This window comes from Egretta garzetta, unplaced genomic scaffold (genome assembly GCF_000687185.1).
Source record: "Egretta garzetta isolate BGI_Z169 unplaced genomic scaffold, ASM68718v1 scaffold70, whole genome shotgun sequence".
NCBI lineage: Eukaryota > Metazoa > Chordata > Aves > Pelecaniformes > Ardeidae > Egretta > Egretta garzetta.
This window is the reverse complement of record NW_009258539.1, coordinates 1,170,245-1,185,791: the sequence shown is the minus strand read 5'-3', so window position 1 is coordinate 1,185,791 and position 15,547 is coordinate 1,170,245. Positions and strand designations below refer to the sequence as shown.

General features: G+C 36.1%; 1 protein-coding gene across 5 annotated transcripts in view; it reads left to right on the top strand.

The window, feature by feature from the left end:
- USP9X (ubiquitin specific peptidase 9 X-linked) overlaps positions 1-14,427 on the top strand; it is a 77,720-nt gene extending 63,293 nt beyond the window's left edge. For all 5 annotated transcript variants that reach the window (XM_009646346.2, XM_035901768.1, XM_035901763.1 and 2 more), the window contains 9 exons: positions 563-788; positions 1,898-2,027; positions 5,329-5,514; positions 7,231-7,451; positions 8,464-8,552; positions 11,091-11,247; positions 11,671-11,883; positions 12,334-12,429; positions 13,870-14,427. In XM_009646346.2, coding sequence (XP_009644641.1) covers positions 563-788; positions 1,898-2,027; positions 5,329-5,514; positions 7,231-7,451; positions 8,464-8,552; positions 11,091-11,247; positions 11,671-11,883; positions 12,334-12,429; positions 13,870-14,004 — 1,453 coding nt within the window. In that variant the 3' untranslated portion in view covers positions 14,005-14,427. The remainder of the gene's footprint in view (positions 1-562; positions 789-1,897; positions 2,028-5,328; positions 5,515-7,230; positions 7,452-8,463; positions 8,553-11,090; positions 11,248-11,670; positions 11,884-12,333; positions 12,430-13,869) is intronic.
- The last annotated feature ends 1,120 nt before the right edge of the window (positions 14,428-15,547 follow it).

Below are 15,547 nucleotides of genomic sequence, written 5' to 3'. Positions count from 1 at the left end.
ACTGGTAAAACTAAAGAGAAAATCTAGTATTTGTGATTACCAGTAGTTTACCAGCTACTAGTAAGTAGTTGCGTAATACATGGCAATTATGTACCTCAAGTTTTTTTCCAATAGCAACTTTCAGAGTAGCTAAGTTACTCCTGTTGTTCTAAGAGATCAAAAGGAGTTCAAATGTTGCTGCAAGAAGGATAACAGTCACAAAAGACCTTCTCTAGAACAGATATTTTACTCTTTGGGGTCTGTTTAGATCTGTAAATGGGAAGATAAATTCCTGACAGGTTACATATTTAGTTATCTGTCTTATACACAACTCATGAAATTCACCTCACATGTTCTCCGCTGCTCACCTTCTCCCCCAGTTCCAAAGATTTTTGATTGCTAGTAACAGAGAGTATTGCTATAAGAACTACAATTTATCTGATTGTAAGCATTTTGTGAGCAAAAATGTTTGGGGATCACCTTTAACATGTATCTTTTCCAAATTCTGCAAAAGAATACGTCTGCTAAAATTAATTGTCTACGTTTGGTCGTAACCTCTCAGTTGTGTCATTTTCTGTTCCAGGTATGATGCATTATGCATCCTTCTTCGTCACAGCAAGAATGTACGCTTTTGGTTTGCACACAACGTCCTTTTTAATGTTTCAAACCGCTTCTCTGAGTATCTTTTGGAATGCCCTAGTGCTGAAGTGAGGGGCGCATTTGCAAAACTTATAGTATTTATTGCACATTTTTCATTGCAAGACGGACCATGTCCTTCACCTTTTGCCTCTCCTGGACCTTCCAGTCAGGTATTTAATTTTCTAATGAAGAACTTTTTAAACTTACTCTTACTACTTCCTTATATGTATTTAATGTGAAGTAAATTCTGGAGTAGATGCATCAGTGTTGATGGGAAAGCTATATAGTCCATTTTGCACTATATACATTGCGTTATCTCGACCAGTTTGTGTGAGAGTTGCTGTCAGAGGCGATCAGTTCCTCCTCACTTGTAAATCTCTGTGAAGACTAAGTAGTGAGAACTTTGAGTTGCTAGTGTGAATTCTGCAAAATAAAAGTAAGTGGCTTATAATAAAATAACATGTGGGGGAGTGAACCCTTGTTTTTAATTTAGAATTAAAAAACAAAAACAAAAAACCCAACAGAAAACCAAAATAAAAAACACAAAAAGATGCAGGAGTTCCCTACATTTTCTTCCCCTGTATCCTGCAATATGGAAATAGTAAAAAATGCTAACTTTACATAGTAGTAGTCAGTGAGTTGCCTAATTTTATACACTTAGAAGTGAAAAACAAAAAAAATAAAGCCAAAATCTTTATGTAATACTTGTCATAACAATATTTTTGTTTGGACTACATTGAAATTTAAAAGGTCAACCTTTTTGAGCCTTTGCTTTGTCATGTTTTTAATGTCAACAATAAGACACTTTTTATTTGTATTGTTCCACTTACCTTCTCAGAATGTTTTCATTACTGTATCCTGCAAAAGAATTTGTATTAAGTTAAAGCTACATGTGCTTTGACAGTGTTGTTTCATGAGGTATTTGAGATACACCTTAGAGGTAATTTGATTGTCTGAGTCTATGAAGTTCACAGTGGGAACTGCGTGTGGCTTTCTGAGTATTTAACCCTAGCTGTTATTGGAGAAAAAGCTCAATTAGAAGCTTCTATACTTGCATAATTTCTTGGACTTATGTGGTGTTTAGTGATGGGAGGTCTTATTCCCTGTATGTCTGTCTGTCTGTGTGTAAGACACAGAAGACTAACCAGCTGCTAGTATTTTGGAGCTTCTGTGAATCCCATACCTTTTAACCAATTCTGTTTTCTGCCATTGTAGAAAGTATAACCTAAATAAAGAATTGATATGTCTAACCACTAATATTTACATTTTTTTTTTATAGGCTTATGATAACTTAAGTTTAAGTGATCATTTACTGAGAGCGGTACTAAATCTTCTAAGAAGGGAAGTATCTGAGCATGGGCGCCATTTGCAACAGTATTTCAATCTGTTTGTGATGTATGCCAATCTAGGTAAGCAAAGTACACACACTTTTACTGATGACACTGTAACAAACCGTTTTTTTTATTCATGAACCAGTTACACAGGTAACAGCAGGAGAATCCGGTTTTTCAGCCTCAGGTAGATTGTTATCATTAAATGCCATATAAATGCTCTCTAGAGCATCTGTGTTCCTCCAGTTTGGAGTTTGGGGCTTTAGTCTTCCTGCCATCCTTGGAAGATTAGCACAAGAAGCTTGGAACAATAAGAGTGTGTCATTCTGAGAGGGTGTTGGGGTGAAAAAATGGTAAGAGATGATGCTTTGTTCAGGGCTCCTTTGCAGGGAGGTCATGAGACCCCAAGAAGCACGTAGGGCTGTCAACTGCTTTAAGCCTGAAGAAGCTGAGGAAGATAGAAGTTCGAAAAAGAGAGAAATGTGTGATTCTCCTTTATGGAAATGTCAATACAGATGGTCATGTTTTGTCTCTATATTCCAACTGTGGCCTTTCGATATTAATTTATTTAGTTCACCTTTGAAGTTCATGGCTATGAATGGAAAACACTGACTGTGTATCTGTCTTCCCTTTAAAGACTCTTTGGGAGGCTGAGGAAATAGCTCAGTCCGTCTGTGTTCTTAGACATCATTGTTTGCCAGAATGCTTTCACCATAGAAATCACATGAGGTAAAAGAATGCAAGAATTGGGAAATGCCACTATAAATGTATCAGGTATTGTAGTTCCTCCAAGATAAACAGGCAAGAAAAGCCAGTGGTTTTGCAATATAGGAAGGCTTAAGTAAAGTTCTCCCAGGCTTGAGATAGTGATAGTTTTCATAAGGACTAGAGTCCTAAATTTTTTGATGAAAGATTAAATTAGAGTATGATTGCAAATGAATTTTTTTCAGCACCTTTGAATGCAAGACTAGTAGGACTACCTGTATTTGCAGGTGCTATACTTTAAACCCATTATACACATGCTATAATACAGCTGACATGAGGTGGTTATCAGTTTTGTGGTCATCCACATGAAATGTCTGTGGCACTTCCAGCATCGCCCATTTTTCTTCAAGATCTTTAATTGCATCCAGCATTATGAAAATAGAAATAAGTATAGATTTAGAAGTATACAAAAACTTGTATTAAATTCTGAATTATGTAGGTTCTTTGCATAGAAAGTCACTAGCCTGTATACTATGAATAGAAAAAATAATACAGTATCTGAAGTAACAATTCCAAACAAAAATAATTTTTGCAGTTAAACTGAGATCAGTCTTGTTCACATTCAAATGAACAGCTGTAACCGTGCTTTCTCTTAGTGTTACTGGCATGCTGAAAATCAATTGATGATTGATTGAATAAACTGTTTCTCAGGTGGGTTAATCCATTGCTGCTTTATATATTTGCCCTGAGGAAGAGCAATTAAGAGTAATAAAATGCAAGTCAAATGAATAAAGGATTGCTTTTGCACTCTCGGGTTGATGAGGGTAGGCACAGGCTCATATCTAGTGAATTGTCACAGAGCTCTACATTCTCAGTTTCCCCAGTTATTAGGGTCTTCTATCACGGGCCCATTTCTTCTTCACATGCGATAGCCTAAGTGACAAAGCATCTTTCTCTACAGCAAGTTCTAAACAAGATATGATACTCTTCCATAGTGGAAGAATACTCTCTCCCTCTTGCGCTAATACAAGGTATTTTCATCCTTTTATGTAGAGTAGTATGAAGCTAGGAGATCCAGTTCCCTTAGAAATTTTACAAAATGCCCATAATACTGAGCAGCTCAGCCATTGCTGCTTATTGGCTCATGCAGGCACATTATAAATGTGAGTTTCTTTTAGATTACTTTGTGGTTAAAGTGTTAAGCAAGTGTATCAGTCCAAATGGAGCTATTTCAGTATTTCCACGTAGAATTGATGCATACACACAGAGTTCTAGAAGCTCTTTAAAATTGCCTACCCACATTTAGGAATTTAGTAGGAATTTAATTTCCTATCTGTAAAATTAATCTAGGCAATTGTGCTAATTTAATTTCACTTAAAATGTATGTTGCTTTCATATACTTTGTCTACCAGGCATTCTCTGTCAGGCAGGGTTCTGTCATGACCCCCAGAGTGAACTTAGTGTTATTACAGAGAAGAGAGATGCAATTCTTCTGCTCTAACTTACCTTTTCTTCTTTACTAGCTTTTCATAGTCAGTCAGCACAGTTGAACCCTCTGACTAGGAAAGCACTCTGAAGTCAGACGGGAAAGCATAACTAAATTTAATTTCTGGGTCTGATCATTATCACAGTCTACCCCACAAAGATAAACGTGGAAATATTCAGCAGTTGTGCTTGTCTTACTACTGTTAACTAAAGGCTTCTGTATGGATGCAGAGTGTTCATTCTGCGAAAGCCACAATACATCATTCCTGCAGTGCCCCAAGTTCTGTGAAAAAGATTAAATTGTCTGACATTTTGAGGAACCAAATAATATATTATTCACGTTGAAGCAAGCAAGAGATCAGTTCTGCAAAGGATTAACTACAGAACTAAAATAATCAGAAAGATACTATAAAGGAGCTCTAATAAGGTACTATCTGGATTCCTCCTCCTTATCAGAAAGATGGTAGGTAAGGTCCAGTTGTATTTCAGAATAAGAAAAAACTTGGAAATGTATGAAAAAATCATGACTTTTAACCAAATTGAGAAACAGAATGCAAGATCAGAAAGGACTACTGGTAAGTCCTTGTGTAGTATGTGCGAGGTATTCTTGCAGTGAAACTGGCTGTATGTTTGGATTTTTGGGTTGGTTGGGTTTTTGGTTGGTTTTGGAGGCTTTCTCATTTTGTGTTGTTTTTTCTTAAATTGATTTTGTCACTCTAATTTACACTTATTGTATAGTATGGCACAGTTTGTAACTGATGTGTCTAGGACATGATGGAAAAATAACAAAATATACTGGGGGGGGTGTTAATCCTATCCCAGGCCTCAATATAAAAAGATTAATTCTTTGTCCAGAAGACTTCTCTGAGGCTTTGCTGTTAACACAGATGCTATTACTTAAGTGCAAAAGAGCACTGTTAAGAAATTGTAGTCATTTACAATTCTCCTTCAATGTGTTTTTTTCAGCTGAACATAATTTTCTTTACTGATTTGATTTTTTTTTCTCCAGAAAGCATAAATGGTTATAATAAAACCCAGCAACTGAAAAGTTAAAAATCATATAAACAGTAGTTATTTTTCTTTAAAAAAACCAAACCAACCAACCAAGCAAACCCCAAACACCTATTGTCAGTACCAGAAACAAGATGTATCTCTTTTTATCCTCCTCCCTCCCCCCTGCCCTGTAAAGGTGTAGCAGAGAAGACACAACTTCTGAAACTAAATGTTCCTGCAACCTTCATGCTTGTGGCTCTGGATGAAGGTCCAGGTCCTCCAATTAAATACCAGTATGCTGAACTGGGGAAGCTATACACTGTTGTCTCACAACTGATCCGTTGTTGCAATGTGTCATCGCGGATGCAGTCTTCTATCAATGGTATAGTGAATTTTAAGTTTTCCTTAGATTAATTGAATATATCAGTAAATGTCTTTTGTGCATATTTAGCTGTTATGTGTAAACTGGATTAGCTGGAAAAATGTTTGCCTTTTATGTTTAGCAACTCCTTTTGTTTAAAGACGGGAATCTCTTTGTCATAAGTGAAAGTGATTTGCTATACCAGCATACTAAAAAAGCACAGGACGGAAATTTGTTCTGTACTTCATGCTTCTTGGCTTATTCTTAAAGATACAGGAAAACAGCTGAGTAGTATAGTATTAGTTTGCTGATGACAAAATAGTAATGATTTTAGAATAGTTTAAGACCAATGAGGCTATGAGTTGCATAAAGATCTTTTGATTCTGAGTAGGCAATAAAATAATAGGTTACTTTCATGTTACCAGTGCAAAAGTAATCTGTACTGGAAAAACACTACAGCGGGCTCTGAAGTAGCTGATACTGCTTATCAGTAAAGAGATCTTGTATTGTTGTGGATAGCTCTTGAAAATGATTTGGTGCTTGTTTGCAGTCGAGATGACAAACAGAAGCCAGCGCTTTAATTTATAAAAGATAAAGAATCACGTAGGCATTGGTCAACCATAGTATAAATCATTAGTATCTCTAGTAGTTGAATAGAGTGCAGTTATTTTTGAGAAGTGGTGACAGAATATTGGGCTACGTGGACTTTATAGCCTGTATATGTACACGTTCTATTAAGCATATTTTAGAAAACCTAATTAGAAATCTGTAGAGAAGCTATTTAATGGCAAACTCATTACAGCTTGATGCATCAGGCTATAAAGTCAATAGGCTAGAATGTGCTACAGTAAGATTAATGAACTGAAAATTTTATTGTGCTATAATAAGCTTCAGAATCATTTGGCAGTTTTGATTTGGTTTTGTTTCTGGTGCATTATTTGAGACTTATACTGAAAAGGTATTCTACCTATGAAAAAGGATTGTATATTCACTGTATTCATAATGTTGTACTAAAAAAAATTACTTTGAACATTACTCTGGCTACTAACTATGATTACTATTTGCAGAGTAAAGTTATTTTTGCTTCAGCATATTAAGCTAGAAAAGTTCTTCCTTGGACTTCTGGGCATCTTCAAACAGTAACTAAAACCACTGCTAAATTTAGAAACATCAGGAGCAAATCAACAGTCTTTCCTTGCACAAAATGGAGCTTACTAAATAAGATACATAAATTTTTATTCTTTCAAGAATGTATTACTTCTCTCTACACTCCAGAGATTCAGATGGGACTGTTCTAACAGATTCCTCTGAACCCTTTCCCATTTCCTAGTGTGGTAAATAGACTTTGTATCCTAAAATACGATAGATTTGGGCTGTGTTACACAAGCAGTGAAGCAGTTAAATTCTGGAGATAAGAGGATTTCACTGAGGAAACTCTCAGTAATTTGTCTTCTTGCATATGAACATGTCTCCAGCTGTTCTGCTTTGATTGTCACTGCATAATCGTATCTGAGAGGGAGAAGTAGCTCGCTCAGGCAGCAAGTGTCGAGCTTCACAGTCAGAAAACTTAGTTATCTCATACCATAATATTTTTCAAAGAGAGTCAACTGTTAAGGAGTTTTTTTCTGTAGAGTTTTTTTTTCTCCATCTATTGTTTTTTTAATGAGTTACAACAATTTATATTTTGTTGTGTCTACACTTCAGTACCTTTTAATCTGTAATAACTGTTTGTTCTAGGTAATCCCCCACTTGCCAACCCTTATGGTGATCCTAACTTATCTCAACCTATAATGGCACTTCAGCAGAACGTAGCAGACATTTTGTTTGTGAGAACTAGTTATGTGAAGAAAATTATTGAAGATTGCAGCAACTCTGACGAGACCATCAAGTTGCTTCGTTTCTGCTGTTGGGAGAATCCTCAGTTCTCTTCCACTGTACTCAGTGAACTTCTTTGGCAGGTAAAAATAAAAAGCTAGGAGAAAGATGGAAATATAAATGTGTATCATGCAAGAGTCTATACTTATATATAGGAATGTTGTATTAAATACTGAACAGGTGCTTGATAAATAAACTTCCCTTATGGTGGCATCCTCTGCCAGTGTTTACACTCTTAGGTCTATACATCATGTTGGAGTACTATGAGAATTCCTTTTATGAGTTAGGAACACTATGTTAAGGATAGAAAGCAAGTAGACTGAGGTGGTCTTTATGTATTGCAAGAGCATTTTCTTCAGCTTTTCTGTCATTATCCATAAAATAGATTTACATTGCATGGAAAGTTAGAATCATTTCTTAAGATCTCCCTTGTGCAAGTCTGCAGAACAGGAAAGAATCTTTGGGACTGTCTTGTTTTTCCTTTGTAATCTATATAAGGTTAGTCACACTTTTCCACTCCAAATAAAATTTTTTACTTCTGTTGGCTCATCTTTATATTCACCCCCCTTTTTTTTTTTCCATGTAAACATCACGTTTTTATATCTCGCTTTTGTTTGGCACTTGAAAGAATCATAATAAAAATCACTTCACTGATATTTTGCTAGCCATGTATTTTACATTTTAGGATAACCTTTGAAGATAACGTTTGAATGTACTGTCTAAAAGTAGCAATATCAGTGAAAAATACCGTTTTGTAATTTTGCTTTTCTAAAGGTATTTTTTAAGGTAGCTTCTTCAGCATTTCATGCTTGGGGCTTCAGATCGATTGTGTTAGAAACTCCTGAGGAAACATTTTGTCCTTTACAAAACCTACTAGCTTAAAAAAACAAACAAACAAAAAACCCCAAAACAAAACCACAACCCCCCAAAACCCCTGTCACAATCAACATTTTAAAAAGTATGCGATGTATCTTAAAATATCCTTTAAATTACAGTAAACTTCACTTCAAATGAATTGTGTTCTTGTATTGCACCATGTAATTGGCATGCTTCAAGGAATGCTTTCTTACGTTCTCTGCATTTTTACTTTTTAAGGTTGCATATTCATATACATACGAGCTTCGACCTTATTTGGATCTGCTTCTGCAAATCCTATTAATTGAGGACTCTTGGCAAACTCACAGGTTAGTATTTACCTGTCTTTTTATAATTCAAGATTATTATGTTTTGTACAGTTTATTTTTCCAGTAGTTCTGTTGCTAATCCTTTCAAGAGACTTGGTTCTAAATACATGTTAACTAAAATACAGGAATAAAGCAATTTTTTTTCCACTTTTATCTCAATTTTTGAGACAAATCTACAATTTTTCACCTTGACCGTCCTTACTGTTGAGGAATTTGCTACTTAGACCTATAAACCTAAGATTTTTCACATATAAGAGAATGTGCCATTTAGGCCAAACTCGTTGGTATTTTCTGTGAGGTGCTTAGATTGATTCTTGGAAACCTCCCATTCTGGAGGGTCCAATGATAGCCTGGTCTTATTTAGAAGCATGTCAGTCATAGTAGTGATACCAAGACATGGATAAAGTGTGAACTTGGGAGAAAAGCATACTGCATACATAAATATTCTCTATGTGATCACATTTCAATAGAATTTTAACTTCAATTTATTAAATATTTATCGCATTTCAAACCTAGTTTTTGTATGTCTATAGAATAAGGCTTTTGAAAGTTGAGATTAAAAAATGTTGTTATTGCAAATACTGACTATTTGAGAGAATAGTCAATTCCTCAGAAGTTTTATATATATAGTAGTAAGTGAGGTAACACAAAATAAATGTAATCAACGTGCTACCTATCAACATTTCAGAATGTCCCTGATTTATAAGTGAATATAGGTAATACCAGATTTACTAAATCTTTTTCAACCGTGTCTCATAGGATCTTAAAATACTTCGAGTAAGAGCACACTTGTCATGTGCAATAAGGGCATTGGAGTGAGCTCATGTACTTAACCTGTAGAAGTAGACTGTGCTCTTAGGATTTTATCAGTTGCCTAGCCTTACTTTAGAAGATACTCTGAGATAAGATGGTGGCCTGTCTTACCACAGTCTAAAACATGAAGACTGAGTTGGAGGGATTTCTTCATTTTCTTTACAGGAATTACAGTTTAAGTAAGGGACATAGGCTTCTCAGTTTTGCATATATATATAAAGTAATGCATGTATTCTATATAATATAATGCAGTTTGTTTATATTTTCTTCCTGATAAACAAATACTTCCATGAGATGTCTTAAGTCCACAGAATGCTGGAAGATGGACATACTTTAGTAGATGTGAAGTAAAATAGTGTATTTTAGTGTGGAAACGCGGGTGAGAAAACATGGAAGTGGTTGTTTGGGATAGTGCTATTTCTGAAATAAGGAGGGGTGAAGGAGGTTGAATGTTGTATTACGGCTCTTTCACTATACTTGGAGATGTACATCACTTCATATTCAAGACTGCAATCTCAGGAATAGGAGTGTTCATTGGAATTGGGCTTCAGCAGAGGGGTATTAAGTGGCCAGCTGCAGTCATCCTCTGGTTTCTTGCTGCCACTTCTGGCGGTAGCTTGAAGTACTGGTCTCTGTCCTGTTCTTGGTTTTGCTGTGATAATCAGAGAGTTTAAATGATCTTCTCTTTAAAAAAAAAAAACAACAAACAACAAAAACGTAACTGTCCATAGTAAATGGTAATATCTTCTAACTCTTACAAAACAAACATCATCTGATCTTAGGCAACATGCATCCTTCAGTGCTCCTTGTATTCTTGTGCTGTAAGATGGCTGCTGCTGTTCTTTGGCATCAGACCTGCTCTCATAAATTTCTCTTGATTTGACAAGTTCCAAGTGCCAAGATTGGGATAATAGTGTTACAAGTACCATTAAGTTAAATCAGCTGAAGTAAAGCTCATCATCACTTTACAGATGGAGTCTAGGTTGCCGGCTGCCTGGAGTCTATTCGCTGGCTGTTGCCAGGGCTGTGAGAAAAGAGGGCAATTGCTTTTCCTATAGTGAGCGTAGCTCTTCAAGACATCAGTGTAGGTTCTGTGCCCTCCTCTGACATTTTTTCAAAGCCAAAAGTATGTCAGTTTTCAGTTCTTGCACAGTTTCAGGGTGCCAATTAATTCTTCTACCCCTTGTTCAAGAGCAGAAGGCACAGAAAGTGAGCTTAGTTTCAGGGAATGGCCGTGTACTTCATCCCCATGCACAAATATGTATCGTTCAGTCCTCTTCAGAGGAACTGCATCTAAAAGAGTGTATCTTTGAGAAGCATAACTGTAAGGTAAGTAACCATTCTGTTGAGGATTTAACTGTTCCAATTCTATAAGGACCTATTGGGTTATCAGGTCTAAACAAGTAATAAAAATTAACCAGTTAAAGTTGATTGCTGTGATTAGAATTAATCATACTTACCTGCTTTATATCTCTCATTCAGAGAGTTTAAATATCACCAAACGAGCTAAAATTTTAAGTTACATATGTGATGTGTCAAGTTAGTTTTCTGATTTTAAAAAAACCCTGTTTACTATAACCAGAAGTCAGAATATGAGGTGTCTCTTTTATAATTACATTGTAAGTGAAGTCTTAATTCAAATACTCTTAACAACTTGAAGTTTAGATTTGGTTTTGGTTTGTTTGTTGGTGTTTGGTGTTTTGTTTTGTTTTGTTTTTTTTGTAGGATTCACAATGCACTTAAGGGAATCCCAGATGACAGGGATGGACTGTTTGACACCATTCAGCGCTCTAAGAATCATTATCAGAAAAGAGCTTACCAGTGTATAAAGTGCATGGTAGCTCTCTTCAGCAACTGTCCTGTAGCCTACCAGATCCTTCAGGTGATACCTTTCATTCTGTTTATTGCTTACTTTTTTTTTTTTCCCCAGTTCTGTGTCAAAAACAAAACCAAAACCAACCAAATAAAAAACCACTGCCATTATTGTTTTCATCACATTGATGAAATTACAACTTCCAAGTACAACTCATTTGAACCTTGCTGTATCAGAAGGTCAATGTATGGGATTGAGAGCAATTTGGTTAAACTTGCACTCATGATTCTGTGATGCAGCTGCAAATCCGCAGACTTCATTTAAAATTTGAAGTTCTCTTTGTGCAAAAAGGGTATTTCAGGGAGTCTTTTGAACAGCACCATATGTGTTGGTGGTCTGTTCTCTGGTAGTTGATGTATAGGAAGGGAAAAATATTTCTGTTATGAAGAATAGAGAAAATATAATTATGAATTGTTAATTTTCCGTCTGCAGAGCAATGGAGATTTGAAGAGAAAATGGACCTGGGCAGTAGAATGGCTTGGAGACGAGCTTGAGCGTAGACCATACACTGGCAATCCTCAATACACCTATAATAATTGGTCTCCACCAATACAAAGCAATGAAACATCAAATGGCTACTTCCTAGAGAGATCGCACAGTGCTAGAATGACTCTTGCAAAAGCTTGTGAACTCTGCCCAGAGGAGGTAAAGAATTAATTTGACTTCTGGTAAAAAATTTGAGTAAAGTGCTTCTATAAATAATTAACCTTAGCAACAGTCTCTGGTCATTGTAGAGGAAACAATTTTATAATTCTTTTATAAATACAAGTTTCTATTTTTGTTGGCTTCAGTTACGTACTCCTCTGCATTTCTCCACTTTTATTACTGTGTCTATAGGCATCTGTCACTTAAAGAATTAGCAGTATAGAATTGAAATTGGCCATTTAAAGTAGATCATGAGTGGGTCTGTTTTTCCAATAGTATGTTGGTAGTGGGGAATTTTTATGTAGTACAATACAAGCTGTGGGTGACACGGAGGGGTGGAATTTTTCTCCAAGCATGTCTGAAACAATCACTTGCATGTAGGGTTGGTTCTGGATAGAATAATTGTAGTATGTTTTACCTGAGTAAATTACATGTTTTTTCAAACTTCAGGAACCAGATGATCCTGATGCCCCAGATGAACATGAGTCTTCTCCACCTGAAGATGCCCCACTGTATCCACATTCACCTGGTTCCCAGTATCAACAGGTAAAAGCTCAGAGTTGAACCATTTATTCAGAGTTCCAGGTTAGCTTTTTTTAGCATTTATGGTAACTTAAAGGCCTTTAGCCAGAAGCGTGTTATTGTCAAATATCACACTCAGAGGGATAAAGATAAACCTCCATTTTACTAGGAACAGTTTCACCATCAGAGTTCCAGGTGAGGATTTTAATATTGTCAAATCAGGGGTTAATCATCCATAGGAAGAGCAGGGGGACAGGTGTCATCAGAGTCCAGTGCTTACTGAATTTGATTCTGTCGTGTTTGTTGCCATTGATAATATTTTGTGAGTTGTGGTTTGTTTTTTTTTAAAATACAAAATCAAGCCTCTGTTGGGTTATTGGAAGGCTTTCAGAAAAATGCAGATGGCTTTGTTAGGTATGATTTCTGCTATGAACACTGATCTCTAAATCTTAAGTAGTTACAAAATCTGAATCTGTTTTCATGTTAAATGGCTGCTTTGTTAATACCTTTCAGTGGAAAGCCAGATCTGAAAGAAATCATAACCAGGTTTTTCACTGAATTGACTAAATAAGTAGATCCCCCACTTAGTTTTCCGTTTTTTGTTCCAATTCATTTTATATATTCCAAATCTGCTAATTTAATTTCCTTTCCTGCCCAAACCCACTTTCCCTCCATCTTGCTTTCCTTACTTGGTGTTCTCAGCAGAGCAGTTGGTAAGTCATGCAGATTTTCCCACTCCTTTCTGAGCTCCTGAGTTCAGACACATACCGTAACCTCACCACTACCTGTGTGATGTGTTCACTTTCTTGCAAGAGATGGCATTTCTCACTAACACACACAGTCCTCGTACTCCTAGTTTCTCCACAGTTGGTTAAACTCTGCAAAGCAGTAGATAGATGAAATGTTTTCATTTGCCAGATGTGTGTATAAGTCTTTAAATTGGGACGGAGCATCTGGAGAAAACAACTGGTCTAGATTTCATTCAGTTCTGTAACGTTAAAGTTTTCCATCTTAAAAATTAAAGTATGCTGCATAAATACAGGTATGCTTTTTCCATTGTCTTCGGAAAGAAAATTCGAGTTGGTTGAATCTGTTGATAAAATATGTGCACAGTCTAATGTCCGCAGCACATAGGCAGCCTCTTTTCATCTCTCTTTTTTTCTTTCTTGCTGCTTTTGCTTTGCATGTACATGTTTGTTATTCAAAAGCTGCGATTACTATTTTAGCTAATCCTTTTAAGTTGAGAGTTTGTTTGCCTTCTGTGCAAATTAAAAAGGTAAGTGAAAGATGTGATTCAGAGGAACGAAGAAACTGTGATGTGTGTTCGTACGGCTGTTACTATGCAAGAAGTTTAGTGTGCTTGAGGATACTTTTCAACAGTCTGAATGTCAAGGGGTCAAGTAATGGGTTAGGAAACGGTCCACAAGTTTAATGTCCCTTTAAAATGTTTATGCTTTATTACAGAATAACCACGTGCATGGACAGCCATATACAGGCCCGGCAGCACATCATATGAACAACCCTCAGCGAACTGGCCAACGAGCACAAGAAAATTATGAAGGCAGTGAAGAAGTTTCCCCGCCTCAGACAAAAGATTAGTGAATTGCACATAATCAATTAACTTGCTCCATCAAGACTGTGCACCCAGGCCTTACAGTCCAACCTTTCTCTGTGTCTGGCTAATATTTAAAACTAGAAAAACTATTCCTAATCAACATGGAGTGGAGAGTCTATTCACTGTCTTATCTGCAGAAAATTGCTGTCAATATATAACCCGCCTGCAGTGGAAAGTGTATAGTGTTTTGTAATAAATGGCCTGATGCTAATGTGTAAATGGCAAAGGTGTATATAGTATATTAATGTTTGACTGTTAATTCTTGAGCAAGAAACATTTTTTTGTCTTGATGAGACTCACAGATCTACAAAAACAAAAAAATAATTTCTTGATATATCTGCTGCGCTCTGCAACCAGTGTTGCCTGCCTCATGGCAGTCGGATCAATTCCTTTACGAAAAAGCCTATCCATGTCAACCACAAAAATAGTTTCATGTTAATTCTTTGCCACTGGAGTCGATTTTACTATGAGCAACGTAATGGCTGGTAACCTTTTAATTATTTGGTTGATGTGGAAAATTGGTGATGTAACATTGTTTCTAGATCTTTTTTCATTGCCTTTTTCATTCTGGTATTAGGTTAATCACTTTGAAGCTATAGTTATGCTGTAACATTTAGCATGGCTTCACACCAAGTTAGTGTAGCCAATGAGGGGGGAAAAAAACCATGACAGCAGTTGTCCCAATGTGACAACTGTATTGCTCAGAACTTTTTCTTCTTACACCTAGACTATAAAATGGGGAGGGAAAATGTGACAAACGAGTGGTTTTCAGTTTCACATATGTTCCTCACATCTGATGTTTGACAGTTCTGTCTCTGGGTGGGATAAAGAACACTTAGTTTTCAGTAATAGGAATTTAAAAGATTTAAAACAAATATGCAAAAATTTGCTATGCCAGGATGCCTGGAGCATAATAGACTGTATTTGGTGTGCTTGTTTTGTTTCTTTGGTAGAGCTTATTAGATAAACTTCTAACACTTTCCTTCTACTGCATCCCAGTGAAGTGGAAGTCAACAAAATCACACAGTACTTGTGAGTGCCACTGCACCAAGTTAACTTGCTGGTTTTCTGCTCGTTCACAGTTCTACTTGAAAGCGAGAATTGTCTTAGCTCTTTATCCATTATACAGGAAATCTTAACATTAGAAGCAGGGTTTAACTATAAAAGAAACTACTGGTTAGTCAAATACAATTCTGAGGTATCTCTATTCCAGAATAAACATTTGTTTAAAGACTTCAAGAAACGCATCAGTAAATACTGTATTTAAATGAAAATTGGTAACTTGAATGTGTGTAATTTTTTTGGAACCTGTCTAAAAACCAAATACCCCTGCAAAACAGATACAGCCCACCCTATACTATTTAAATATTTTGCTGTTTTATTTTATAGAAATTATTTTGCTGAATTCACAAATAGAATTTGATTTAAGAAGAATGTTTTGTCCTGTGGTGTGTGTTGGTTTTGGGGTTTTTTTTAATTGGACTGCACAGAAAGGCGAATTCTGTGCGGTGGCACTATGCTGAATTC